The sequence below is a fragment of the Nerophis ophidion genome, linkage group LG07, assembly GCF_033978795.1.
Source record: "Nerophis ophidion isolate RoL-2023_Sa linkage group LG07, RoL_Noph_v1.0, whole genome shotgun sequence".
Lineage (NCBI taxonomy): Eukaryota > Metazoa > Chordata > Actinopteri > Syngnathiformes > Syngnathidae > Nerophis > Nerophis ophidion.
The window spans coordinates 39,750,159-39,776,238 of record NC_084617.1 but is presented as its reverse complement, the minus strand read 5'-3'; the positions used below and the strand labels follow the sequence as shown (position 1 = coordinate 39,776,238).

At 39.7% G+C, this 26,080-nt stretch overlaps 1 protein-coding gene across 10 annotated transcripts in view; it reads right to left on the bottom strand.

Annotated features, from left to right (window-relative positions):
- Positions 1–26,080, bottom strand: part of slc20a2 (solute carrier family 20 member 2) — a 205,630-nt gene that overhangs the window by 76,763 nt on the left and 102,787 nt on the right. For 8 of the 10 annotated variants that reach the window (XR_009807494.1, XM_061906154.1, XM_061906151.1 and 5 more), the window contains one exon: positions 4,444–4,964. The exons of 1 other annotated variant lie outside the window; for it this stretch is intronic. Coding sequence is in view for 8 of the 9 variants with exons in the window: in XM_061906154.1 (XP_061762138.1) it covers positions 4,444–4,732 (289 nt within the window). In the remaining variant the exon portion in view is untranslated. Of the gene's footprint in view, positions 1–4,443; positions 4,965–8,645; positions 8,693–26,080 lie in introns of all 10 variants that reach the window. One more of the 10 variants, XM_061906152.1, reaches the window with a different exon arrangement.

Below are 26,080 nucleotides of genomic sequence, written 5' to 3'. Positions count from 1 at the left end.
AGATGTAGCGACAAAATGTATTAAGTGACAGAGGTTTTCTGAAGTGTTCCTGAGCCCATGTGGTGATATCCTTTAGAGATTGATGTCAGTTTTTGATACAGTGCCGTCTGAGGGATCGAAGGTCACGGTCATTCAATGTTGGTTTCTGGCCATGCTGCTTATGTGGAGTGATTTCTCCAGATTCTCTGAACCTTTTGATGATATTATGGACCGTATATGTTGAAATCCCTAAATGTCTTGTAATTGCACTTTGAGAAACGTTGTTCTTAAACTGTTTGACTATTTGCTAACACAGTTGTGGACAAAGGGGTGTACCTCGCCCCATCCTTTCTTGTGAAAGACAGCATTTTTTGGGAAGCTGTTTTTATACCCAATCATGGCACCCACCTGTTCCCAAATAGCCTTCACACCCGCGGGATGTTCCAAAAAAGTGTTTGATGAGCATTCTTCAACTTTATCAGTTTTATTGCCACCTTTCCCAACTTCTTTGTCACATGTTGCTGGCATGAAATTCTAAAGTTAATGATTATTTGCAAAAAAAAATGTTTATCAGTTTGAACATCAAATATGTTGTCTTTGTAGCATATTCAACTGAATATGGGTTGAAAATGATTTGCAAATCATTGTATTCCGTTTATATTTAAATCTAACACAATTTCCCAACTCATATGGAAACGGGGTTTGTACCTTTTATTTCCCTTTTTTCACGTTATTTTACCTTTGATCACCTTCTACCTATATTAAACTTGTTTTACCATCATTACACTCAATAATTGAAAAAAACAGAACATAAATCGTAGCTTTTTTTTTATCTAATTAATTGATTTATTCGATTAATCGTTGCAGCCCAATAGACACAGCAGGTGGATCCTTGGCTCTGGCTCGTTCCTGATCACAGCACACAAATAACTTTAATCACAATGCCTTAATTTGGTCACATGATTTTAAATGCCATTTTGGTGTCCCCGATCGATATGAAATATGGTTATCCTCAAAATTTCATAATCATTAGACAAATGGTGAGTGAGTCTCCAACCGTGTTCCTGCAAAGACATTTTGTTTGGTGGTATTCATGTCTGTCAACCAATCTTGCTTACATTTGACAAACACATGCTTGTTAAAGCCCTAAAGCTATGTGGCGATTCAGCTAAACACCTCAAAGTTTCAGTGCCTGTTTTGTTGAGTGCATTGGGGGTTAATACTAGCCTCAATATGTGGTTTAATTGTCACCAGCAGGGAGCATGTTTATATATATTGTCACCCTTTCGTGTGCAATTAATTCAGGAGTAAAAGAGTTGGCTTACAAAAAACAATTTGTTTATCATAAGAGTAAAAGATAATAAGGGCTTGGGCGACAAAACAATATCAATATATATCGCGATAGACACGTGGTTGAAATCATTTTCAAAAAACAATCAATAAAATGTTGGATTATATTTTTCTTTTTCTTCTTCTTCTTTGTCGGGGGAAAGCGGAAGTTGTGAAGCAAGGTTTGTGGCATGAACGAAGGCACTCAGGAAGTAATTACTGAACAGCCAATCAGGTAACAGTGTCACCTATCACGTTTGGTTGCGCCATCTTGTCGTCTCGCAGTTGATTCTTTGCATGGAGTGAGAAGAGAAAGTAAAAATGAAGAAATTGTGGGTGAAACAAAAAAAGAAACCTCGACAGTATGGCAGTTTTTTGCAGTTATTCAAAACGTAGTCAATCCAATGTGGTCTATAAATGATGCAAGGCGCTCGTACCCAGCAATACCGGCAATACCACACCACCTTAGCCGCGCATACCCTGTAGAGCACAGCTGTAACTTCCTGGCACTAATCCTGCAGAAAATAGTTCTTCTCATGTTTCTTTGTTTACATTTTCACACTTTGCAATATTTTGTCCCACTTTGTTAAGCATTTCTCACTTATTGCTTATTTCTGCACCTTCATTTTAAGAGTTTATTGTTAAGTCTTCAATATGATTTTAGAGTTTTGTTGTCTAAGCTTGTGTTGACATTTCCTCTTTTTTCTGCCTTGAGAGCTGAGAGGGTTATAATAAGGGGAAGGCTACATTTAAAATAAAAAATGTTTACATTTTATATATTTTTTTCTCCTGGTCCTTATTTCTGATAGGTCATAAAAAAAAACGTATAATCGGCCGATTCACCCATGTTGCCAAGTTCTAGTGATAATTGTAAAATTAATTATGAAAGACAAAGTTTCCACCTCAACTCCTATTGGGGTTGTCCCGATACCAATATTTAGTACCAGTACCAAAATGTATTTCGATACTTTTCAGTACTTTTCTAAATACAACAAAAAAATTGCATTGTTGGCTTTATTTTAACAAAAAATATTATGATACGTTAAACAGATGTTTATTATTGCAATTGTGTCCTTAAATATAATAGTGAACATACTTGACAACTTGTCTTTTAGTAGTACGTAAACAAACAAAGGCTACCTAATTTGTCTGCTTACATATGCAGTAACATATTGTGTTATTTGTCATTCTATTTTGTCAAAATTATGAGGGACAAGCTGTAAAAAAAAATATTATTAATCTACTTATTCATTCACTGTTAATATATGCATAGTTTCTGTTTCAGTGTGTTCTATCTACACTTATGTTAAAATGTAATAATCAATTGTTATTCTGTTAATTAGTTTTGAATGATACCACAAATTTAGGTATCCATCCGATACCAAGTTGTTACAGGATCATACATTGATCATATTCAAAGTCCTCATGTGTCAAGGGATATATTTCCTGAGTTTATAAACAAAAAAAGGAAAAAAGATTGTGTGACAATAAAAAAATATTGATGTAGTCATAGTAGTATCGACTAGATACGCTCTTGTACTTGATATCCTTACAGTGGATGTCAGGTGTAGATCCACTAATGGTATTTGTTGACATGCAAGACCGCTAGCTTTTGTTAGCGGTGACACCAGTGAGCTATTGTATACTCCTAGGGCAGGGGTCTGCAACCTTTACCACTCAAAAAGCCATTTTGACCCATTTCACAAAATAAAGAAGACAATGGGAGCCGCAACCATTCTCGCGAATAACTGCCGGCGGTCACCCAGATAACAATAATAAGGGCGTGCTATAAAGACATTGCCTTTGACGCCTTCTACAACATATACAAACAGCATGCCAGTCCAGTATCATGTTGTATGTGGCTTCCGCATATACACGTACGAGACTGCAAGGCATACTGGGTGATACAGGTTACACTGACGGTTGTGATATAAACAACTTTAACACTATTACTAATATGCGCCACACTGCTTACCCACACCAAACAAGAATGACAAACACATTTCGGGAGAACATCCTCACAGTAACACATTATAAACGCAACATAACAATTACCCAGAATCTCGTGCATCATTGACTCTTCCAGACTATTTTATACACCCCCGCTAGCACCAAACCCTGCTACAGCCCCACACCCTCCGTGCGTCAATTGAGGTGGGCGGGGTTGAGGGCGCGGGGGTGTATAATATAGCCTGCTTCTTCATGCTTCTGGCCGGCACGCAGATAGCATAGCATAGCATGGCGTAAAGGCGGGCGCGATGACATGTTGTAGAGGACGTTAAAAGTAAATCCATTAGAAGTAAATCCATCCCGGCAGGCCCTCAATATTGTAGTCCGAGTGAAAATCGGAGAATGTTGACCCCGGGTGATGTCCGGGAGAGGCACCGAAATCCGGAATCCCCCCGTAACAATCGGGGGGTCGGCAATTATGCAGCTGAGCCACATCAGAGTGGCCAAACAGCCGCATGCGGCTCCGGAGCCGCGGGTTGCCGACCCCTGTCCTAGGGTGTGTAGTGAAGAATGTTTAGCTATTCCTCGTCCTGCATACTTGTAAGAAACATAGTTTATTTGTTGCCATGGAGGCCAGGATTAGTGATTTAGAAGTAGCTAAAACACTGCTGACTGCGGATGGATGTTAACTGCTAGCTAACTAGCCATGTCTTAAAGCACGTCTTCCTGAGGGTGTTTCAATGTTATAGTTTCACCTTTATCTTTAGTTTTTATACCAAAATGCGCCCGTTCTCCCTTTTCTGTCTACACACTCGGTCTGCTTGTAAGTACTCCATGATCGTGCGCTGCCGAACATGCTCTTCTGCTCGTAAAACCAGCAATGTCACGATGTGACGACACGCCATTATGCCCGGGTAGTTTTCAAACAGAGTATAGGATCGTTTTTGATTAATTAGTCTCGATACTATACTAGTACCGGTATACCGTACAACCCAACCTCCTATCCTATTCAGGCAATTGTGAGATACAGTGCAGCGATATAATCCCTGAATGACTAAATAAGATTGGTTGTGGTACTCTGACAGAAACGTCTCAATATAAACGTCTCAATATCCAGCAGACCGCAGCCTAATAATGTCTGGCCCGAGTACTGAAAGGATCCATGGTGCACCTGACGTAACTTACCGATCATAGCGCTGACCTCTCCTGCCATGAGCACAGGCACCGTCTCGTTGTACAGATTGACATCAATGATGCCTTTGCGGATGGTCTCACCCACTTTGGCCCCCAGCAGCATAGAGCCCAGCGTCTCGAATATGGAGGCGAGAATGCAGGCCTGCTTCAGCGTTACCACGCCGGACCCCACCGCTGTCCCGAAGGAGTTCGCCACGTCATTGGCGCCCACGGAAAAGGCCAAAATGAAGGCTATGATGAAGCCAAAAATGACCATCCACAAGTATGAATCCAGATCCATGTTGATATGGTTTCACTCCGCACACAGGAACAAAAAACTTTTTTTTTTTATATTAATTGCACGTGTGTGGAGGACTTAGATAGGCACACTCCTTTTCTTTGTCCCCTGGTCGGAAAGAACTAGAGGGGAGGAGCACAGCCGCTAACTAAGCTTTTGGGGTTGTGTCCAAAGATTGGAGACTAGTAATGGTGGGTGCAGAGAGCTTTCCATAGTTTAACTCCAGATAGGTCACCTGTAGGGGAAAAAGGAGAGACACATTAGTGGAATGGAAGAACTTTGACTTTCTGTGTGACAGCATCATCCCACATCTGGCCACAATGTCTTTCAACCAACCAAAATTATAGTTAAAGTTAAGTTAAAGTAGCAATGATTGTCACATTGTGGTGAAATTTGTCCTCTGCATTTGACCCATCACCCTTGTTCACCCCCTGGGAGGTGAGGGGAGCAGTGGGCAGCAGCGGTGCCGCGCCCGGGAACCATTTTTGGTGATTTAAACCCCAATTCCAACCCATGATGCTGAGTGCCTTGCAGGGAGGTAATGGGCCCATTTTTATAGTCTTTGGTATGACTCGGCCGGAATTTTAACTCACAACCTACCGATATCAGGGCGGACACTGTAACCACTAGGCCACTGAGTAGGAGATAGGCTGGGTTATAGGCAATAGGTTACAGACCACAAAAGTAAAACACCCAAAATCAGTTAAGTTGACACAATACAATGATTTGCAAATCCTTTTCAACCTATTTACATTTGAATAGACTGCATAGACAAGATACTTAATGTTCGAACTGGAAAACTATGTTATTTTTTGCAAATATTAGCTCATTTGGAATTTGATGCCTACAAAATGTTTCAAAAAAGCTGACACAAGTGGCAAAAAAGACTGACAAAGTTGAGGAATGCTCATCAAACACTTATTTGGAACATCCCACGGGTGAACAGGCTAATTAGGAAGAGGTGGGTGCCATGATTGTATATAAAAGCAGCTTACATGAAAAACTTCATTCACAAACAAGGATGGGGGAAGGTCACCACTTTGTGAACAAACGCGTGAGTAAATTGTCCAACAGTTTAAGAACAACATTTCTCAATGAACTATTGCAAACAATTTAGGGATTTCACCATTTACGGTCCGTAATATCATCAAAAGGTTCAGAAAATCTGGAGAAATCACTGCACGTACGCAATGATACGCAGGCAGTACTGCATCAAAAAGGGACATCAGTGTATAAAGGATATCACCTTGTCTGTATGCACATGTGTTATGTGAGCAAGTCTTAATGTTTTTAATTTGATATTTTATGTGTTTGTTTGATGTAACCTTGCTGCTGCCCTCTTGGCCAGGTCTCCCTTGGAAAAGAGATATTTGATCTCAATGGGATTTTACCTGGTTAAATAAAGCATGAATAAAAATAAAATTTGAATCTTAGTAAAACTAAAATAATGCTAATCATTAACTGTACAAAAGAAAATCAAACAAATACAAACAGACAGAGTAGATATTGAAAGGGTAAAATAAATCAAATGTTTGGGTGGAATAAAAGATAATGTAAACGGAAATGTTTATATAAAAATATACATCGTAATGTGGCAAGACATATGTCAATAATGAATAAAGCAAAATATGTATTGGAAGAAAAAATGTACTTTAGATTTTCTACTGCTCGCTATAAATAACTACAAAAGTACACTCATTATTCACCAACTGTGTTACAAAAAAGGTCAGTTAAAATAATACATAATTTTGGATATAGAAAACATACAAAACTTTTATTTATTGAATCTAAAATATTGAAACTCAACGATTTAGTGCATTAGCAAAGAGCTAAAATTATGTACAAAGCAAATTATATATAACCTGCTACCAAATAACGTACAACAATTCTTCTAAATACAACCTCAGAGGAAATTGAAACATTTGTGTACACGTACAACACTTAAAACCTTTAACATGTCAGTATGTGGAATCAAATTATGGAATGGATTAAGCAAAAAGGTTAAAACATATGATCCAATTTAAGAGACTGTCCAAACTCTGTTAAATAAAGTACAAAGAAAAATAACTGATTAACATTTTGAAACTTATTGAAAAATAGATGATCTTATTCACCTAAATTACAATTTTTTATTTTTTTCCCCTTGGAGAACTGTATTCTTTATTATTTATAGAGTAAATATGTGTACATGTGGAGGAGAGGAAGTGAAACGAATGTGTTACTAATCGCTATGAAATGGAAAAGGGGTAGGAATAAATAAGCGCTGCTTCTTCTTACTCCTTTTCGAACATGTTGAAAAGTGACGCATCATGTTGTAACTGCATGCATGTTTGAAATAAACTTTAACCATAAACCATACATTTAAAATTGTTATATTGGGAGAAACTCTCTGTAAATGTTCTGGACTCCTGTTTCCATAATGCAACAGTCGTGGAGCTTTACATGGATATTGCGCAACTTGCCATAGTAGGAGTTAGGGTTGTCTCAATACCAATGTTTTGGTAAAGTTACCGGTACCAAAATCAACATTAGTTACTTTTATAAATAAGGGGGACCACAAAAATTGGCTTTATTTTAACAAAAAATCTTATGGTACATTAAACATATGTTTCTTATTGCAATTTTGTCCTTAAATAAAATAGTGAACATACTAGACAACGTGTCGTTTAATAGTAAGTAAGAAAACAAAGGCTCCTAATTAGTCTGCCAACGTATGCAGTAACATATTGTGTCATTTCTCATTTCATTATTTTGTCACAATTATGAAGGACAACATGCAAAAATTTATTAATAATCCATTTGTTCATTTACTGTTAATATCTGCATATTTTCTGTTGTAACACGTTCTATCTATCCATCCATCCATCCATTTTCTACCGCTTATTCCCTTTGGGATCGCGGGGGGCGCTGGTGCCTATCACACTTCTGTTAATATGTAATAATCACTTGTTCTTCTGTTGGATACTTTACTTTAGTTTTGGATGATAGCACAAATTTAGGCATCGATCCGATACCAAGGGTCATACATTGGTCATAATTTAAGTTCATGTGTGTCCAGGACGTATTTTCTGAGATTATGAATATAATATATATGTGTATTTTTTTAAAAGACAAAATTTTTGTGACAACAACAAATATTGATGTAATCATATTAGTATCGACTAGATATGCTCTGCTACTTGGTATCATTACAGTGGATATCAGGTGTAGATCCACCCATGGCATTTGTTTACATTGTGAAGCCGGTGAGCTATTGTATCCTCCTAGGGTGTGTGGTGAAGCATGTTTAGCTATTGCTCGTCCTGCAGGGATGATACTTGCAAGAAATTTGCTTTGTCGCCATGGAGGCGAGGATTAGTGATTTAGAAATAGCTAAAACAATGTTGATTGTAGATGGACGTTAGCCGCTCACCTTAATCGTTCGTTTTTGGCCAAAATGCGTCTGTTCTCCCTATTCTGTCTACACACTGTCTGCTTGGAAGTACTTTGTGATTGTGCGCTGCCGAACATACTTCTCTGTTCGTAAAACCATCAATGTCACGACGTACCGTTTTTGATTCATTAGTACCGCCATACTATACTAGTACCGGTATAATGTACAACCCTAGAAGGAGTCATGTTGCTTTTCTTCAGAACATTAACTGGCTAAGTAGTGCCCTCAATTGCTTCAAGATGTCATTAATTTCACACAATTAGCAGAATTCCTAACGAGTGATTGGCTAACTGATTTTTACGGCCATCCTTATTCAGCATAACAAAGACATGGATGCTGTTCACCTGAGCAGACATAACAGCCAACTGGTTCTAATGTATAATTAGAAACATATTCTTTCTAGATCAGAAGGCCCATGCACCATTGCCTTCAATGGTTATGCCAACTGTTCACAGGCAGACTTCCATGTAAAGAAATGATTACCTCAGCATAGCAAGGGGGCAGTCAGTTACCCTCGAGCCAAACACCATCTGTAAATGAATAAATGGTAAATGGGTTGTACTTGTATAGCGCTTTTCTACCTTCAAGGTACTCAAAGCGCTTTGATACTACTTCCACATTTACCCATTCACTCACACATGTACACAATGATGGAGGGAGCTGACATGCAAGGCGCTAACCAGCACCCATCAGGAGCAAGGGTAAAGTGTCTTGCTCAAGACACAACGGACGTGACGAGGTTGGTACCAGGTGGGGATTGAACCAGGGACCCTCGGGTTACGCGCGGCCACTCTCCCACTGCGCCACGCATACTATAGTCCTTATCCCCTATTGGAACACAACAATCACATAACATGCTAATTTGTACTGGATAATTATGTGGCATCAAGAGTGATGCACAACTGTATTTAATTCCTTACTTAAATTAGCCTCCTGTGGTCCAGGCCGCTATAAAGGGAGCTCAGGGTTTGCCGGCAAGTTTCTAAATAGGCTGAAAATGTCTACATAGGGATCACCGACAAGGAACTGTCACTAAACGGTTACCAAAATGAGTTAATAATTCACCACAAAGTATTACAGCTCTTAGGTCCTATTGAAATGGTACAAAGCTTACTGCTAAATGACAATTAAGGACGTAATCCTGTAGCTTGCAGTGGGCAAAGAAATACCAGATTCATGCAACATTTCTACCTCCATTGGATTATGCAGACCTGTGCATTCTTAACCACTTGCTGAATCTCACTGGCTCCGTCCATATGGGCGATCTAAACATGTTACTTTCCTCAGGCAAATTTCTTCCGGCCTGCGCACACATGACCTTGTTTTTCATGCTGGCAGCTGCTCGTTGTTACGTTCTGCAGACAAACGGGCAAGCACATTCAAGGTCATTTGATATTGAACGTAGCGAGTCTGGAAGGAAATTGCATTAGCTTAGCGCCTCGGTCAATGTGATTGTGTTTGGTGAATTACACTGTTTCTGCAACATTGGGGAAGGCTTCTACTCGACTCTGCAGTAGGCATTAGGACAGTAGATCAGGGGGCTGCCGACGTCTTATTTTCATGAGTTTATTAAGGAATCGTACACACAAGGAGATTGCGATCATTTTAAAAGTCAAGTTTTAATGGTGCTATTATAGATGGATGGATGGATGGATGGATGGATGGATGGATGGATGGATGGATGGATGGATGGATGGATGGATGGATGGATGGATGGATGGATGGATGGATGGATGGATGGATGGATGGATGGATGGATGGATGGATGGATGGATGGATGGATGGATGGATGGATGGATGGATGGATGGATGGATGGATGGATGGATGGATGGATGGATGGATGGATGGATGGATGGATGGATGGATGGATGGATGGATGGATGGATGGATAGATAGATAGATAGATAGATAGATAGATAGATAGATAGATAGATAGATAGATAGATAGAGAGAGAGAGAGAGAGAGAGAGAGAGAGAGATAGATAGATAGATAGATAGATAGATAGATAGATAGATAGATAGATAGATAGATAGATAGATAGATAGATAGATAGATAGATAGATAGATATATAAATATATAGATAGATAGATAGATAGATAGATAGTACTTTATTGATTCCTTCAGGAGAGTTCCTTCAGGAAAATTAAAATTAAAATTCCAGCAGCAGTGTACAGAGTTGAGATCAATTTTTAAAAAAAGCGTTGACAGCCAGTGGACAAAGTGAGTTGCTCAGGTCAATGACCTTTAATTATGTTCTGAATAGAAATAGGCAAAGCATTTATTTGTATGATCCAATACAAACAACCTTCCCGAGTCATGGTGCAAAAAATAATAATACAAACCCTGTTTCCATATGAGGGGGGAAATTGTGTTAGATGTAAATACAAACAGAATACAATGATTTGCAAATCCTTTTCAACCCATATTCAGTTGAATGCACTACAAAGACAAGATATTTGATGTTCAAACTCATAAACTTTATTTTTTTTTTGCAAATAATAATTAGACATAGAATTTCATGGCTGCAACATGTGCCAAAGTAGTTGGGAAAGGGCATGTTCACCACTGTGTTATATCACCTTTTCTTTTAACAACACTCAATAAACGTTTGGGAACTGAGGAAACTAATTGTTGAAGATTTGAAAGTGGAATTCTTTCTCATTCTTGTTTTATGTAGAGCTTCAGTCGTTCAACAGTCCGAGGTATCCGCTGTCTTATTTTACGCTTCATAATGTGCCACACATTTTCGATGAGAGACAGGTCTGGACTGCAGGCAGGCCAGGAAAGTACCCGCACTCTTTTACTACGAAGCCACGCTGTTGTAACACGTGGCTTGGTATTGTCTCGCTGAAATAAGCAGGGGCGTCCATGATAACGTTGCTTGGATGACAACATATGTTGCTCCAAAACCTGTATGGACCATTCAGCATTAATGGTGCCTTCACAGATATGTAAGTTACCCATGCCTTGGGCACTAATGCAGCCCCATACCATCACAGATGCTGGCTTTTGAACTTTGCGCCTATAACAATCCGGATGGTTATTTTCCTCTTTGTTCCAAAGGACACCACGTCCACATTTTCCAAATATAATTTGAAATGTGGACTCGTCAGACCACAGAACACTTTTCCACTTTGCATCAGTACATCTTAGATGAGCTCGGGCCCTGCGAAGCCAGCGGCGTTCCTTGGTGTTGTTGATAAATGGGATTTGCTTCGCATAGCAGAGTTTCACCTGCACTTACAGATGTAGCAACCAACTGTAGTTACTAAAAGTGGTTTTATGAAGTGTTCCTGAGCCCATGTGGTGATATCCTTTACACACTGATGTCGGTTTTTGATGCAGTACAACCTGAGTGATCAAAGGTCTGTAATATCATCGCTTACGTGCAGTAATTTCTCCAGATTTTCTGAACCTCTTGATGATTTACCGGACCGTAGATGGTAAAATCCCTAAATTCCTTGCAATAGCTCGTTGAGAAATGTTGTTCCAAAACTGTTCGACAAATTGCTTACAAATTGGTGACCCTCGCTCCATCCTTGTTTGTGAATTACTCAGCATTTCATGGAAGCTGCTTTTATACCCAATCATGGCACCCAACTGTTCCCAATAAGCCTACACACCTGTGGGATGTTCCAAATAAGTGTTTGATAAGCAATTCTCAACTTTGTCAGTATTTATTGCCACCTTTCCCAACTTCTTTGTCACGTGTTGCTGGCATCAAATTCTAAAGTTAATGATTATTTGCACAAAAAAAAAGTATCTTATCAAGTATCTTGTCTTTGTAGAATATTCAACTGAATATGGGTTAAAAATTATTTGCAAATTATAATATTCCGTTTATATTTACATCCAACACAATTCCCCAACTAATATGGAAACGGGGTTTGTAATTACAAAAACTAATCAAATAAAAATAACTCAAAAGAACACAACATATCAACAGACATGGTCACACATAACACAACCTGCTCACTTTGTGGACATTATAAAAAAAAACGTGAAAAGACCATTAAAAAAATAATACAAAATTACACCCATTTAAATTCTTTACATATGGGGAAAAATGCAAAACACTCTCCACACTAACCCATGTTTGGCACATTTTAGCTGCTTGATATTTCTGATTGATTACACAACTTTAAAGGAGGTTGTCGCGGAAGCAAACAAGATAGAAGTCGAACTTTCACATTATCTTAATATCCAATTATATTAATTATATTTTCATCCATCCATTTCCTACCCCTTGTCCCTTTATATATATATATATATATATATATACAATATATATATATATATATATATAATAAACATATAAATATATGTATATATACATATAAATAATATACATATAAATATATATATATATACATATAAATATATATATATACATATATATATACACATATATATATATATATATATATATATATATATATATATATATATATATATATATATACACACACATATACATATATATATATACTAGGGGTGTAACGGTACACAAAAATTTCGGTTCGGTACATACCTCTGTTCAGAGGTCACGGTTCGGTTAATTTTCGGTACAGTAGATAACAAAATATAAATGTTTTGGTTATTTATTTACCAAATTTGTAAACAATGGCATAACATACATTTACACACAGGGTCCATTGCCAGGGTTAATACATGTATAACAAATATAAAAAATAAAAAATAAGATAAGGCTCAGAATGGTTTCTTAACAAAACGTTTCTACTAGGGCTGGGCAATGATTAAAAAATTTAATCGAAGTTAATCGCACTATTTCTCCGATGAATCGTGATTAACTGCATTGTATATGCAAAGCCCAATAAAGAATTCAAAAGTAGTGTGTAGTGCACCTTTATTGGAATATTTTCCCTTATGAACAAAAGCGCAAAAACATTTGTTGTGCAAACACAATTTAAATCAGTACTTGTTAAACAGTAGCAGTTAAATAGTATATTTTATGAAAATCAACTCCATCCATCCATTTCCTACCGCTTATTCCCTTTTGGGGTCGCGGCGGGCGCAACTCAAAAAATGCAAATACAAGCTTATAGCCACTGCCAAGGTATTTAAGTTATCCTGTTTGTTATGGAAAGTAAATATAATCTACATACAAATCTCTGAGCCACAATCATAACATCCGAACAGGCAATTTCTGAGGTAACAGCAGAAACTTTTTTTTTTTATCAGGGATCTTATGTTTAAAAAACCTATATTATAGGTAGTGGGCTGTTTTAGGGAATTTTTTTTATCAAATTATCCGTAGTAGCAATATAAATAATGTTGTGTTTATTATGCGTAGTGCACTCAAAATAATTACGACCATATCTAGGAATTGATATAACGGGAATTTTCCGATTGTTTGCCTGGTGCTTTGATAAACTGAACGCATCATATACATGGTACTATACTATGATGTTATGAGCCAGGGAATTAAAGAACTACCCTACCCAGCATGCAACAGAAGTGACGAGCATGCGCGGTAGCCCGGTATAGGTTGTGTCGCCATGACGGCATCTTGTATGTTGTGATATGCACGCTCTGAAAGTAAACGTTAAGAACTCAGCCAACACGCCTCGTCTGCATTATTCATAAATAGAAAGACAACACATATACTCCGCTGCTTCACAGGCCGCTGGATGTAGCCGGCAAAGTATTCCCATGCTAGCTAGCCGGTCTAGCAAGCACGCGTCATTCAGTCCAAAACGGCCCGATCTATCCACATCCAGAATTGTCTGGAAGTCGTAAGTGATCCCGGAGTGACCACGCTGTAAGCCAGCCATGAAATTTGCAGAATTGTCCGGTATTTTTGCCAAATGTTCCATCTTTACCAAGAGCCCATTGACGCCAAAGCCCGTCCGAGCGTCGTCATCTTGTTAAGAAAAGGCGTTAACAAAATAAAAGCATGTAAACAACATACACGTTAAAATAATTGTCGGCGTTAATGGATTGATGAGTTAACTCGTAATTAACGCATTAATTTGCCCACCCCTAGTTTCTACATATAAAGTGCTTTTTTTGATTGATTGATTGAAACTTTTATTAGTAGATTGCACAGTACAGTACATATTACGTACAATTGACCACTGAATGCTAACACCCTAATAAGTTTTTCACCTTGTTTAAGTCGGGGTCCACGTTCATCAACACCGCCCGCCGTTTTTGTAGACATTTTACATAAATATTGATGTTAAAGATTTCTTTTTTTGTGAAGAAATGTTTAGAATTAAGTTCATGAATCCAGATGGATCTCCATTACAATCCCCAAAGAGGGCACTTTAAGTGGAAGATTACTTCTATGTGTAGAACTCTTTCTAATTGAATCACTTGTTTATTTTTCAACAAGTTTTTAGTTATTTTTATATCTTTCTTTCCAAATAGTTCAAGAAAGACAACTACAAATGAGCAACATTTTGCACTGTTATACAATTTAATAAATCAGAAACTGATTAAATGTATTTTACTTCTTTATCTCTTTTTTTTCAACCAAAAATGATTTGCTCTGATTAGGGGGTACTTGAATTAAACAAATGTTCACAGGGGGTACATCACTTAAAAAAGGTTGAAAACCACTGTATAATGAGAGTAGCGTGTGTGTGTGTGTGTGTGTGTGTGTGGCCATTTAATATGGGACAGCATGTGACGTCATAGTGGGGAAGTGAGCCTGGTGAGGGAGCGTAGCGTGAGTGCGGGGAGTGCCTGGTGTTTTGTTGGATTGGCTGTGTGCAAGACTGCAATAAAGCCACGATTTGCAATTAATTGCCGGACTCTTTTGCCCTGGAGTGCGGAGCTGTGGAGACCAACTGCCGGCTAGAGTGAAGGGTTGTGCGCCCAAGTGAGACATTATGGGAGCTGGAAGCAGGAAAGGTGCAACACATGTTTGACGTGTTGTCAGAAGCAGCTGCTGAACAATCTTAGCAAACCTCCGTCCTCCATTGTTGTATCGCGCAGCCAAAGTGTTCCCAAACGGGAAATCTTTAACGAGGCAGGAACGTCTTCCAGCTGTGGCTTATACATGTTGTCCTAACCTGCTAGCTGCTAGCATGTCAACTCGTTCGGTACAGCTCCGAACCGAACCGAAACCTCTGTACCGAAACGGTTCAATACAAATACACGTACCGTTACACCCCTAATATATACACATATACATATATACACATTTACATAGATAGATATATATAAATTTACATAGATATATATATATATACACACACACACACACACACATATATATATATATATATATATATATATATATATATATATATATATATATATATATATATATATATATATATATATATATATATATACATATATACATATATATATATTCACAAAGTATGTGGGCTCTACTGATAACCTAACTAACAACTTTAACGAAGCCCTGCGCGTAACCATTGATAACATAGCACCGCTAAGGTTAAAAAAGAATCCTAAAAAGCGTACCCCATGGTTTACAGAAGAAACTAAAGCTCAGAAATTATTATGTAGAAATGGCAAATGGCGCACGACTAAACTTGAGGTGCACCACCAAGCAGGTAGTTTAACAACTGATAAACGCATGCTTACCTTAGCTTAAGCTAAATATTACTCAAATCTCATCCACCTTAATAAAAATTATCCTAAATTTTTGTTTAACACGGTAGCATCGCTAACCCAACAAAGGACCCCTTCCAGTAGCTCCACCCACTCAGCAGATGACTTTATGCAATTCTTTCATAAGAAAATTGAAGTAATTAGAAAGGCGATTAAAGACAATGCGTCCCAGCTACAACTGGGTTCTATTAATACAGATATGATTGTATATACGGCGGATACTGCCCTCCAAAATAGTTTCTCTTGTTTTGAGGAAATAACATTAGAGGAATTGTTACAACGCGTAAATGGAATAAAACAAACAACATGTTTACTTGACCCTCTTCCTGGGAAACTTATCAAAGAGCTCTTTGTATTATTAGGTCCATCAGTGCTAAATATTATAAACTTGTCACTTTCCTCTGGCACTGTTCCCCTAGCATTAAAAAAGGCGGTTATTCATCCTCTCCTTAAAAGACTTAACCTCGATCCTGACCTCATGGGAAACTACCGACCAGTGTCTCACCTTCCCTTTATTTCGAAAATCCTCGAAAAAAATTGTTGCAGAGGAGCTAAATGAACACTTAGCGTTTAACAATCTATGTGAAACCTTTCAATCCGGTTTCAGGGCAAATCACTCTACGTAGACAGCCCTCGCAAATATTACTAATGATCTATTGCTAACGATGGACTGTGATGCGTCATCTATATTGCTGCTCCTCGATCTTAGCGCTGCTTTCGATACAGTCGGTCATAATATTTTATTAGAACGTATCAAAACACGAAATGGTATGTCAGACTTAGCCTTGTCTTGGTTTAACTCTTATCTTACTGATAGGGTGCAGTGCGTCTCCCATAACAATGTGACCTCGGACTACGTTAAGGTAACGTGTGGAGTTCCCCAGGGTTCGGTCCTTGGCCCTGCACTCTTCAGCATATACATGCTGCCGCTAGGTGACATCATACGCAAATATGATGTTAGCGTTCACTGTTATGCTGATGACACCCAACTCTACATGCCTCTAAAGCTGACCAACACGCCGGATTGTGGTCAGCTAGAGGCGTGTCTTAATGAAATTAAACAACGGATGTCCGCTAACTTTTTGCAAATCAACGCCAAAAAAACGGAAATGCTGATTATCGGTCCTGCTAGACACCGACCTCTATTTAATAATACAACTTTAACATTTGACAACCAAACAATTAAACAAGGTGACTCTGTAAAGAATCTGGGTATTATCTTCGACCCAACTCTCTCCTTTGAGGCACACATTAAAAGCGTTACTAAAACGGCCTTCTTTCATCTCCGTAATATCGCTAAAATACGCTCCATTCTGTCCACTAAAGACGCTGAGATCATTATCCATGCTTCTGTTACGTCTCGCCTCGATTACTGTAACGTATTATTTTCGGGACTCCCCATGTCCAGCATTAAAAGATTACAGTTGGTACAAAATGCGGCTGCAAGACTTTTGACAAGAACAAGAAAGTTTGATCACATTATGCCTATACTGGCTCACCTGCACTGGCTTCCTGTGCACTTAAGATGTGACTTTAACGTTTTACTACTTACGTAGAAAATACTACACGGTCTAGCTCCAGCCTATCTTGCCGATTGTATTGTACCATAATTCCCAGCAAGAAATCTGCGTTCAAAGGACTCCGGCTTATTAGTGATTCCCAAAACCCAAAAAAAGTCTGCGGGCTATAGAGCGTTTTCCATTCGGGCTCCAGTACTCTGGAATGCCCTCCCGGTAACAGTTCGAGATGCCACCTCAGTAAAAGCATTTAAATCTCACCTTAAAACTCATTTGTATAATCTAGCCTTTAAATAGACTCCCTTTTTACACCAGTTGATCTGCCATTTCTTTTCTTTTACTCCTATGTCCCACTCTCCCTTGTGGAGGGGGTCCGGTCCGATGGCCATGGATGACGTACTGGCTGCCCAGAGTCGGGACCCAGGATGGACCGCTTGCCTGTGTATCGGCTTGGGACATCCCTGCGCTGCTGATCCGCCTCCGCTTGGGATGGTTTATATATATATATATATATATATATATATATATATATATATATATATATATTTACATATATATATATATATATACACACACATATATATATATATATACATATATATATATATACACACACACATATATATATACACATATATATATATATATACATATATATATACACATATTTATATATATATATATATATATGCATACACATATATATATATATATACATATATATATACATATATTTATATATATATATATATATGCATACACATATTGTCTGGGGGTTTTCATGCCCCCTGGTAGGGTCTCCCAAGACAAACAGGTCCTAGGTGAGTGATCAGACAAAGAGCAGCTCAAAGACTTCTATGGAATTACAACGAAATGAACCCAGATTTCCCTCGCCCGGACGTGGGTCACCGGGGCCCCGCTCTGGAGCCAGGCCCGGAGTTGGGGCACGATGGCGAGCGCCTGGTGGTCGGGCCTGTTTCCATGGGGCCCGGCCGGGCACAGCCCGAAGAGGCAACGTGGGTCATCCCTCCAATGGGCTCACCACTCATAGGAGGGGCCATAGAGGTCGGGTGCATTGTGAGCTGGGCGGCAGCCGAAGGCAGGGCACTTGGCGGTCCGATCCTCGGCTACAGAAGCTAGCTCTTGGGACGTGGAACGTCACCTCACTGGGGGGGAAGGAGCCTTAGCTAGTGCGCGTGGTAGAGAAGTTCCGGCTGGATATAGTCGGACTCACCTCGACGCACAGCAAGGGCTCTGGAACCAGTTCTCTCGAGAGGGACTGGACCCTCTTCCACTCTGGCGTTGCCGGCAGTGAGAGGCGACGGGCTTGGGTGGCAATTCTGGTTGCCCCCTGGCTCAAAGCCTGTACGTTTGAGTTCAACCCAGTGGACGAGAGGGTAGCTTCCCTTCGCCTTCGGGTGGGGGGACGGGTCCTGACTGTTGTTTGTGCTTACGCACCAAACAGCAGTTCAGAATACCCACCCTTTTTGGGAACACTCGAGGGAGTATTGGAAAGTGCTCCTCCGGGTGATTCCCTTGTCCTACTGGGAGACTTCAACGCTCATGTTGGCAACGACAGTGAAACCTGGAGAGGCGTGATTGGGAAGAATGGTCGCCCGGATCTAAACCCGAGTGGTGTTTTGTTATTGGACTTTTGTGCTCGTCACAGTTTGTCGATAACAAACACCATGTTCAAACATAAGGGTGTCCATATGTGCACTTGGCACCAGGACACCCTAGGCCGCAGTTCCATGATCGACTTTGTAGTTGTGTCATCGGATTTGCGGCCTTATGTTTTGGACACTCGGGTGAAGAGAGGGGCGGAGCTTTCTACCGATCACCACCTGGTGGTGAGTTGGCTGCGATGGTGGGGGAGGATGCCGGACAGACCTGGCAGGCCCAAGCGCATTGTGAGGGTCTGCTGGGAACGTCTGGCAGAGTCTCCTGTCAGAGAGAGTTTCAATTCACACCTCCGGGAGAACTTTGAACATGTCACGAGGGAGGTGCGGGACATTGAGTCCGAGTGGACCATGTTCCGAACCTCTATTGTCGAGGCGGCTGATTGGAGCTGTGGCCGCAAGGTTGTTGGTGCCTGTCGTGGCGGTAATCCCAGAACCCGTTGGTGGACACCAGCAGTGAGGGATGCCGTCAAGCTGAAGAAGGAGTCCTATCGGGTTCTTTTGGCTCATAGGACTCCGGAGGCAGTGGACGGGTACCGACGGGCCAAGCGGTGTGCAGCTTTAGCGGTCGCGGAGGCAAAAACTCGGACATGGGAAGAGTTCGGGGAAGCCATGGAAAACGACTTCCGGACGGCTTCGAAGCGATTCTGGACCACCATACGGCGCCTCAGGAAGGGGAAGCAGTGCACTATCAACACCGTGTATGGTGCGGATGGTGTTCTGCTGACTTCGACTGCGGATGTTGTGGATCGGTGGAGGGAATACTTCGAAGACCTCCTCAATCCCACCAACACGTCTTTCTTTGAGGAAGCGGTGCCTGGGGAATCTGTAGTGGACTCTCCTATTTCTGGGGCTGAGGTCGCTGAGGTAGTTAAAAAGCTCCTCGGCGGCAAGGCCCCGGGGGTGGATGAGATCCGCCCGGAGTTCCTTAAGGCTCTGGATGCTGTGGGGCTGTCTTGGTTGACAAGACTCTGCAGCATCGCGTGGACATCGGGGGCGGTACCTCTGGATTGGCAGACCGGGGTGGTGGTCCCTCTCTTTAAGAAGGGGGACCGGAGGGTGTGTTCCAACTATCGTGGGATCACACTCCTCAGCCTTCCCGGTAAGGTTTATTCAGGTGTACTGGAGAGGAGGCTTCGCCGGATAGTCGAACCTCGGATTCAGGAGGAACAGTGTGGTTTTCGTCCTGGTCGTGGAACTGTGGACCAGCTCTATACTCTCGGCAGGGTTCTTGAGGGTGCATGGGAGTTTGCCCAACCAGTCTACATGTGCTTTGTGGACTTGGAGAAGGCATTCGACCGTGTCCCTCGGGAAGTCCTGTGGGGAGTGCTCAGAGAGTATGGGGTATCGGAATGTCTTATTGTGGCAGTCCGCTCCCTGTATGATCAGTGTCAGAGCTTGGTCCGCATTGCTGGCAGTAAGTCGGACACGTTTCCAGTGAAGGTTGGACTCCGCCAAGGCTGTCCTTTGTCACCGATTCTGTTCATAACTTTTATGGACAGAATTTCTAGGCGCAGCCAAGGCGTTGAGGGGTTCCGGTTTGGTGGCCACGGGATTAGGTCTCTGCTTTTTGCGGATGATGTAGTCCTGATGGCTTCATCTGGCCGGGATCTTCAGCTCTCACTGGATCGGTTCGCAGCCGAGTGTGAAGCGACCGGAATGAGAATCAGCACCTCCAAGTCCGAGTCCATGGTTCTCGCCCGGAAAAGGGTGGAGTGCCATCTCCGGGTTGGGGAGGAGACCCTGCCCCAAGTGGAGGAGTTCAAGTACCTAGGAGTCTTGTTCACGAGTGGGGGAAGAGTGGATCGTGAGATCGACAGGCGGATCGGTGCGGCGTCTTCAGTAATGCGGACGTTGTATCGATCCGTTGTGGTGAAGAAGGAGCTGAGCCGGAAGGCAAAGCTCTCAATTTACCGGTCGATCTACATTCCCATCCTCACCTATGGTCATGAGCTTTGGGTCATGACCGAAAGGATAAGATCACGGGTACAAGCGGCCGAAATGAGTTTCCTCCGCCGGGTGGCGGGGCTCTCCCTTAGAGATAGGGTGAGAAGCTCTGCCATCCGGGAGGAGCTCAACGTAAAGCCGCTGCTCCTCCACATCGAGAGGAGCCAGATGAGGTGGTTCGGGCATCTGGTCAGGATGCCACCCGAACGCCTCCCTAGGGATGTGTTTAGGGCACGTCCAGCTGGTAGGAGGCCACGGGGAAGACCCAGGACACGTTGGAAAGACTATGTCTCCCGGCTGGCCTGGGAACGCCTCGGGATCCCCCGGGAAGACCTAGACGAAGTGGCTGGAGATAGGGAAGTCTGGGCTTCCCTGCTTAGGCTGCTGCCCCCGCGACCCGACCTCGGATAAGCGGAAGATGATGGATGGATGGATGGATATATATATACATATATATATACATACATACATACATATATATATACATATATACATACATATATATATATACATATATACATACATATATATACACATATATACATACATATATATACACATATACACATACATATATATATACATATATACATACATATATATACATATATACATACATATATACATACATATATATACATATATACATACATACATATATATATATATATATATATATATATATATATATATATATATATATATATATATATGGACGTTGCGTCCTCGCAGTCCCACTGTCAGACACGGCACAGGATCCAAGCGTGCAGGTTTTAACAGGGATTTATTGATCATCTGTTTGTAACAAAAGCTTTCTCTCACAGTCAAGTCTGTACCCTCTCTCCCTTCCTGCTCCCTGCTAATATATATATATATATATATATATATATATATATATATATATATATATATATATATATACTTTAAATGCAGTCGGCTTTTAGCCCAATCCGGGCCCCCAAGTCAAAAAGTTTGGACACCTTGCACTATGTTTTATTGGGGTCATCTTGAAGAAGAAATATGAAATATTGCCTAACAGCAACCGCTAGGGTTGGGAGAGAAAACAATATTAATACATATCACAACAGACAGTATATTGATGATATAAATAAATGAAAATGCCTTTGATGAAACGTTCGATAACTTTTTTTTTTTTTAACTTCTTGGCAATAAACCGGCAGAAAATAGTTCTTAGGCTTCTCTTTGTTTAAATTTTCACACTTTGCACTATTTTGTTACACTTTATTAAGCATTTCTTACATATTCCTTATTTTAAAGGTATTTTTAAGTGTTCAATTTGATTTTACCAGAAGGTAAGAAAAGCTACTTTTGCATAAAATTGTGAAACACAATGCCAGATATTATGTCTTATCTGATACACACACACCATAATAATAGTGTTATGTATATTGCGCCAACAATCCGTCAAGCGGTGCGGCTTTGTAGCTTACCAAAGTCGTACTAAAACATTTTGATAGATTTTTGAGCGCTGTGTTTAATGTTTTATATTTTCAATGGAACATATAAAATGTTGGTGTCGTTTATTTGAGTCATATTGCCATCATATTGCAGTCTACACATAACTCTTATATTTGACTGCCATCTACTGGTCACACTAATCATTACACCATGTACCAAATAAAATTGCTTCGAGGTCAGTAAGCAAAATAAGGATTATTCTGAAAAATTAAGCGCACCGGGTTTTAAGGCGCACTGTCGAGTTTTGAGACTAACAAAAGGATTTTAAGTGCCCCTTATAGTCTGGAAAATACAGTAGTAGTAAGTCAATATGTGGTAGAGAAAACATTTATCAGCCCAGACCAAGCTAAAACAAAAGAAACAGATGACAAATCTGGGATCTCAATATGATACATTGCACTTCTTTACTCTAGCCAACTACAATCACTATATTGTAATAAACATATTGTTTCATGAAAGACACCTCTATCACAGTCCACATCTTCCCTGACGTTCCTGTTCAACCACTGTCCGAGGTGCTGATTTGAACAAAGTTCATGTTTACACAACAACAGCTTCCCTATTTAGGTGCAGCAAAGGTTCAAAAAGGCAAAAGGAATTATCCCACAATCATCGTTTCCATCTATGCTGTGCATAATCATGTACGGCATGTGTAGAGTTCATAGCCGTTGGCAGAAAATCCTGCAACAATGTGAGGTTGAAAAGTTTGCAGGGTAAATTATCCAACTGCAACCTGGACTGATCGTCTGTCAATCACAGGGCAAAGTCAGTGATGGAGAGTTGAGACCACTGCTCGCTTTATAAACTTTCTTTGAAAAAAAAGTGACTAAACTATACCATGGGTATATACCTTTTTGACCTTGAGGCCCAACTTTTTCACTGAAATAGGACCACTGAATTAGTAATCTTACTCTTGATTTTAATCACATCCAATATTTATATCTCACCTACTTACAATTTAACAAGTTTACAACATAGTTAAATGATATGAAAGCGTGTGTTAATTTCATTAATTATTATCAAGGTTTATGTTAGGCTGATTACAAAAAAAAATCCTCATTTAATATACTGTAAAATGATGGGACTTATAAAAACTGATGAAAAATAAATTAACATATAATTGCACAGGGTTGAAATAAAAACATTCAAACTAAATTAATAATGAATAATAATGTAAATTACTTAAATAAACTGTCTATTAAATATATGTTTAAAGTTACAAAAAAATAAAGCTTCAACCACTTTAGTCGTGATTTTTGCACTGAACACATTTTTTTATGACCTCAGCTCCAGACTGTTTGATATTGTCATCACTGCCACAAGTGGTGTTAACATGTATTACAACTGAGTACCACAACTGAGTAAACAGAGAAAAAAATTACCTGACGGCTGGTGTGTAATATATATATATATATGTGTGTATATATTAGGGCTGGGCAATATATTGATATACTTGACATATCGTGGGTTTGTCTCTGTGCGATATAGAAAATGACTATATTGTGATATTCAAGTATACGTTCTCACGCAGTTGCTTTTAGTTGCGGGCATTACACTACAGGCTCTTCCCACTCTTTCTTATCTCTCCTTTTCACAGACAGCAAGCGCACCTTCTTACATACGTCACATAAATAAACGCCCTCGCGGAGAAGAAAGGTAGCAGCATGGGTAACGTTAACTGTGATGCTACGGAGCCGTGCGAGTGGTAACACAAGAGAAAGAAGGTGAGAATCTGGTAACAAATGAAAGAATAATTAATTCCAAAGAAAAACAGCAAGGGCCCCATCGTCTGGCAGTGGTTTGGCTTCAAGTGGGAATATGTCAAACGTAATTTGTCAAGTGTGGTGCTAAAGCGTGGCTACAAAAAGCACCATTACTGCTAATATGAAGCATCATTTGAAAAGTCACCTGCTAGAAAATGAAGAGTGTGTACTCCGCATTTCAACATCTCCATTCGGTGCCACATGCCCACAAAATCATGCACAAAAGTGCACTTTATTTGTTTTAAACTATTGTAGTGGCGTTCTGTACAAAAAGTGCACTTTCATTTAGTGTTGTTTTGACATGTCATTTTAGTGACGTCATGCACAAAAGTGCACTAATAGCTTGTTTTAAAATGTCTCTGACAGTCTTGCACTTTCTGTTTTGGAAATAACAATAATGTTTGTGCCACTGCTTAATAACTGTTAAATAAACACAGTTTTTGTCAGTAGTGATACCCTTCTCAGCATGGAAGTTTAAAATGAACATATATTAATGCAGTAGGAACAAGAATGTTTTAATGTAGACACACAGAATCATCATACTGCTGTGATTATATGTATCAAGTGTTAATTCAAGGCTAAGGCAAAATATCGGCATCGTGTATTGCAATATGGCCTAAAAATATCTAGATATTAAAAAAAGGCCATATCGCCCAGCCATAATATATATATATATATATATATATATATATATATATATATATATATATATATATATATATATATATATATATATATGTATATATATATATATATGTGTGTGTTTCTTATTGCAGTTTCACTGCAATAAGAAACTTTTGGTAGCCATCCACAAGCATCTGGTTACATTTTTGGCCATTCCTCTGGACAAAATTTGTGCAGTTCAGCTAAATTTGTTGGTTTTCTGATATGGACTTGTTTCTTCAGCATTGTCCACACGTTTAAATCTAAACGTTGGGAAGGCCATTTTAAAACCTTAATTCTCGACTGATTTAACCATTCCATTACCACTTTTGTTGTGTGTTTGGGGTCATTGTCCTGTTGGAACACCCAACTGTGCCCAGGACATAACCTCCGGGCTAATTATTTTTGGTTGTCCTGAAGAATTTGGAGGTAATCCTCCATTTTCATTGTCACATTTACTCTCTGTAAAGCACCAGTTCAAGTGGCAGCAAAAAAGGCCCAGAGCATAATACTACCACCCCCATGCATGACGGTAGGGTTGGTGTTCCGGAAATTATAGGCCTCACCTTTTCTCCTCGAAACATATTGCTGGGTTTTGTGGCCAAACAGTTACATTTTTGTTTCATCTGACATCACATGGACAAAGATAAGACCTTTTGGAGGAAAGTTCTGTGGTCAGATGAAACAAAAATTGAGCTGTTTGGCCACAATAACCAAAATTATGCTCTGGGCCTGTTTTTTAATATATATATATATATATATATATATATATATATATATATATATATATATATATATATATATATTAAAAAACAGGCCCAGAGCATAATTTTATATATATAAAGAGCTGAAGCAGAGGCCCCGCAGAGCATCACCAGGGACGAAACCCAGCGTCTGGTGATGTCTATGGGTTCCAGACTTCAGGCTGTCATTCACTGCAAAGTATTAGTAACAAAGTATTAAAAAGTAACTATTTGATTCATGACTATGTTAGTTTGTCCAATTACTTTTGGTCCCTTAAAAGGTGGAAGGTACATGTAAATTGAGTTTTAATTCCTACACCGTTCACCTAATTTGGATGTAAATACCATCAAATTAAAGCTCAAAGTCTGGACATAAAGCACATCTTAATTGTTTCATTTTAAATCCATTGGGGTGTTGTACAGAAAACTGTGTCAATGTCCAAATATTACAGCAGAGAATTGGGAGAATGTCATGTGGTCAGATGAAACCAAAATATAACTTTTTGGGATAAA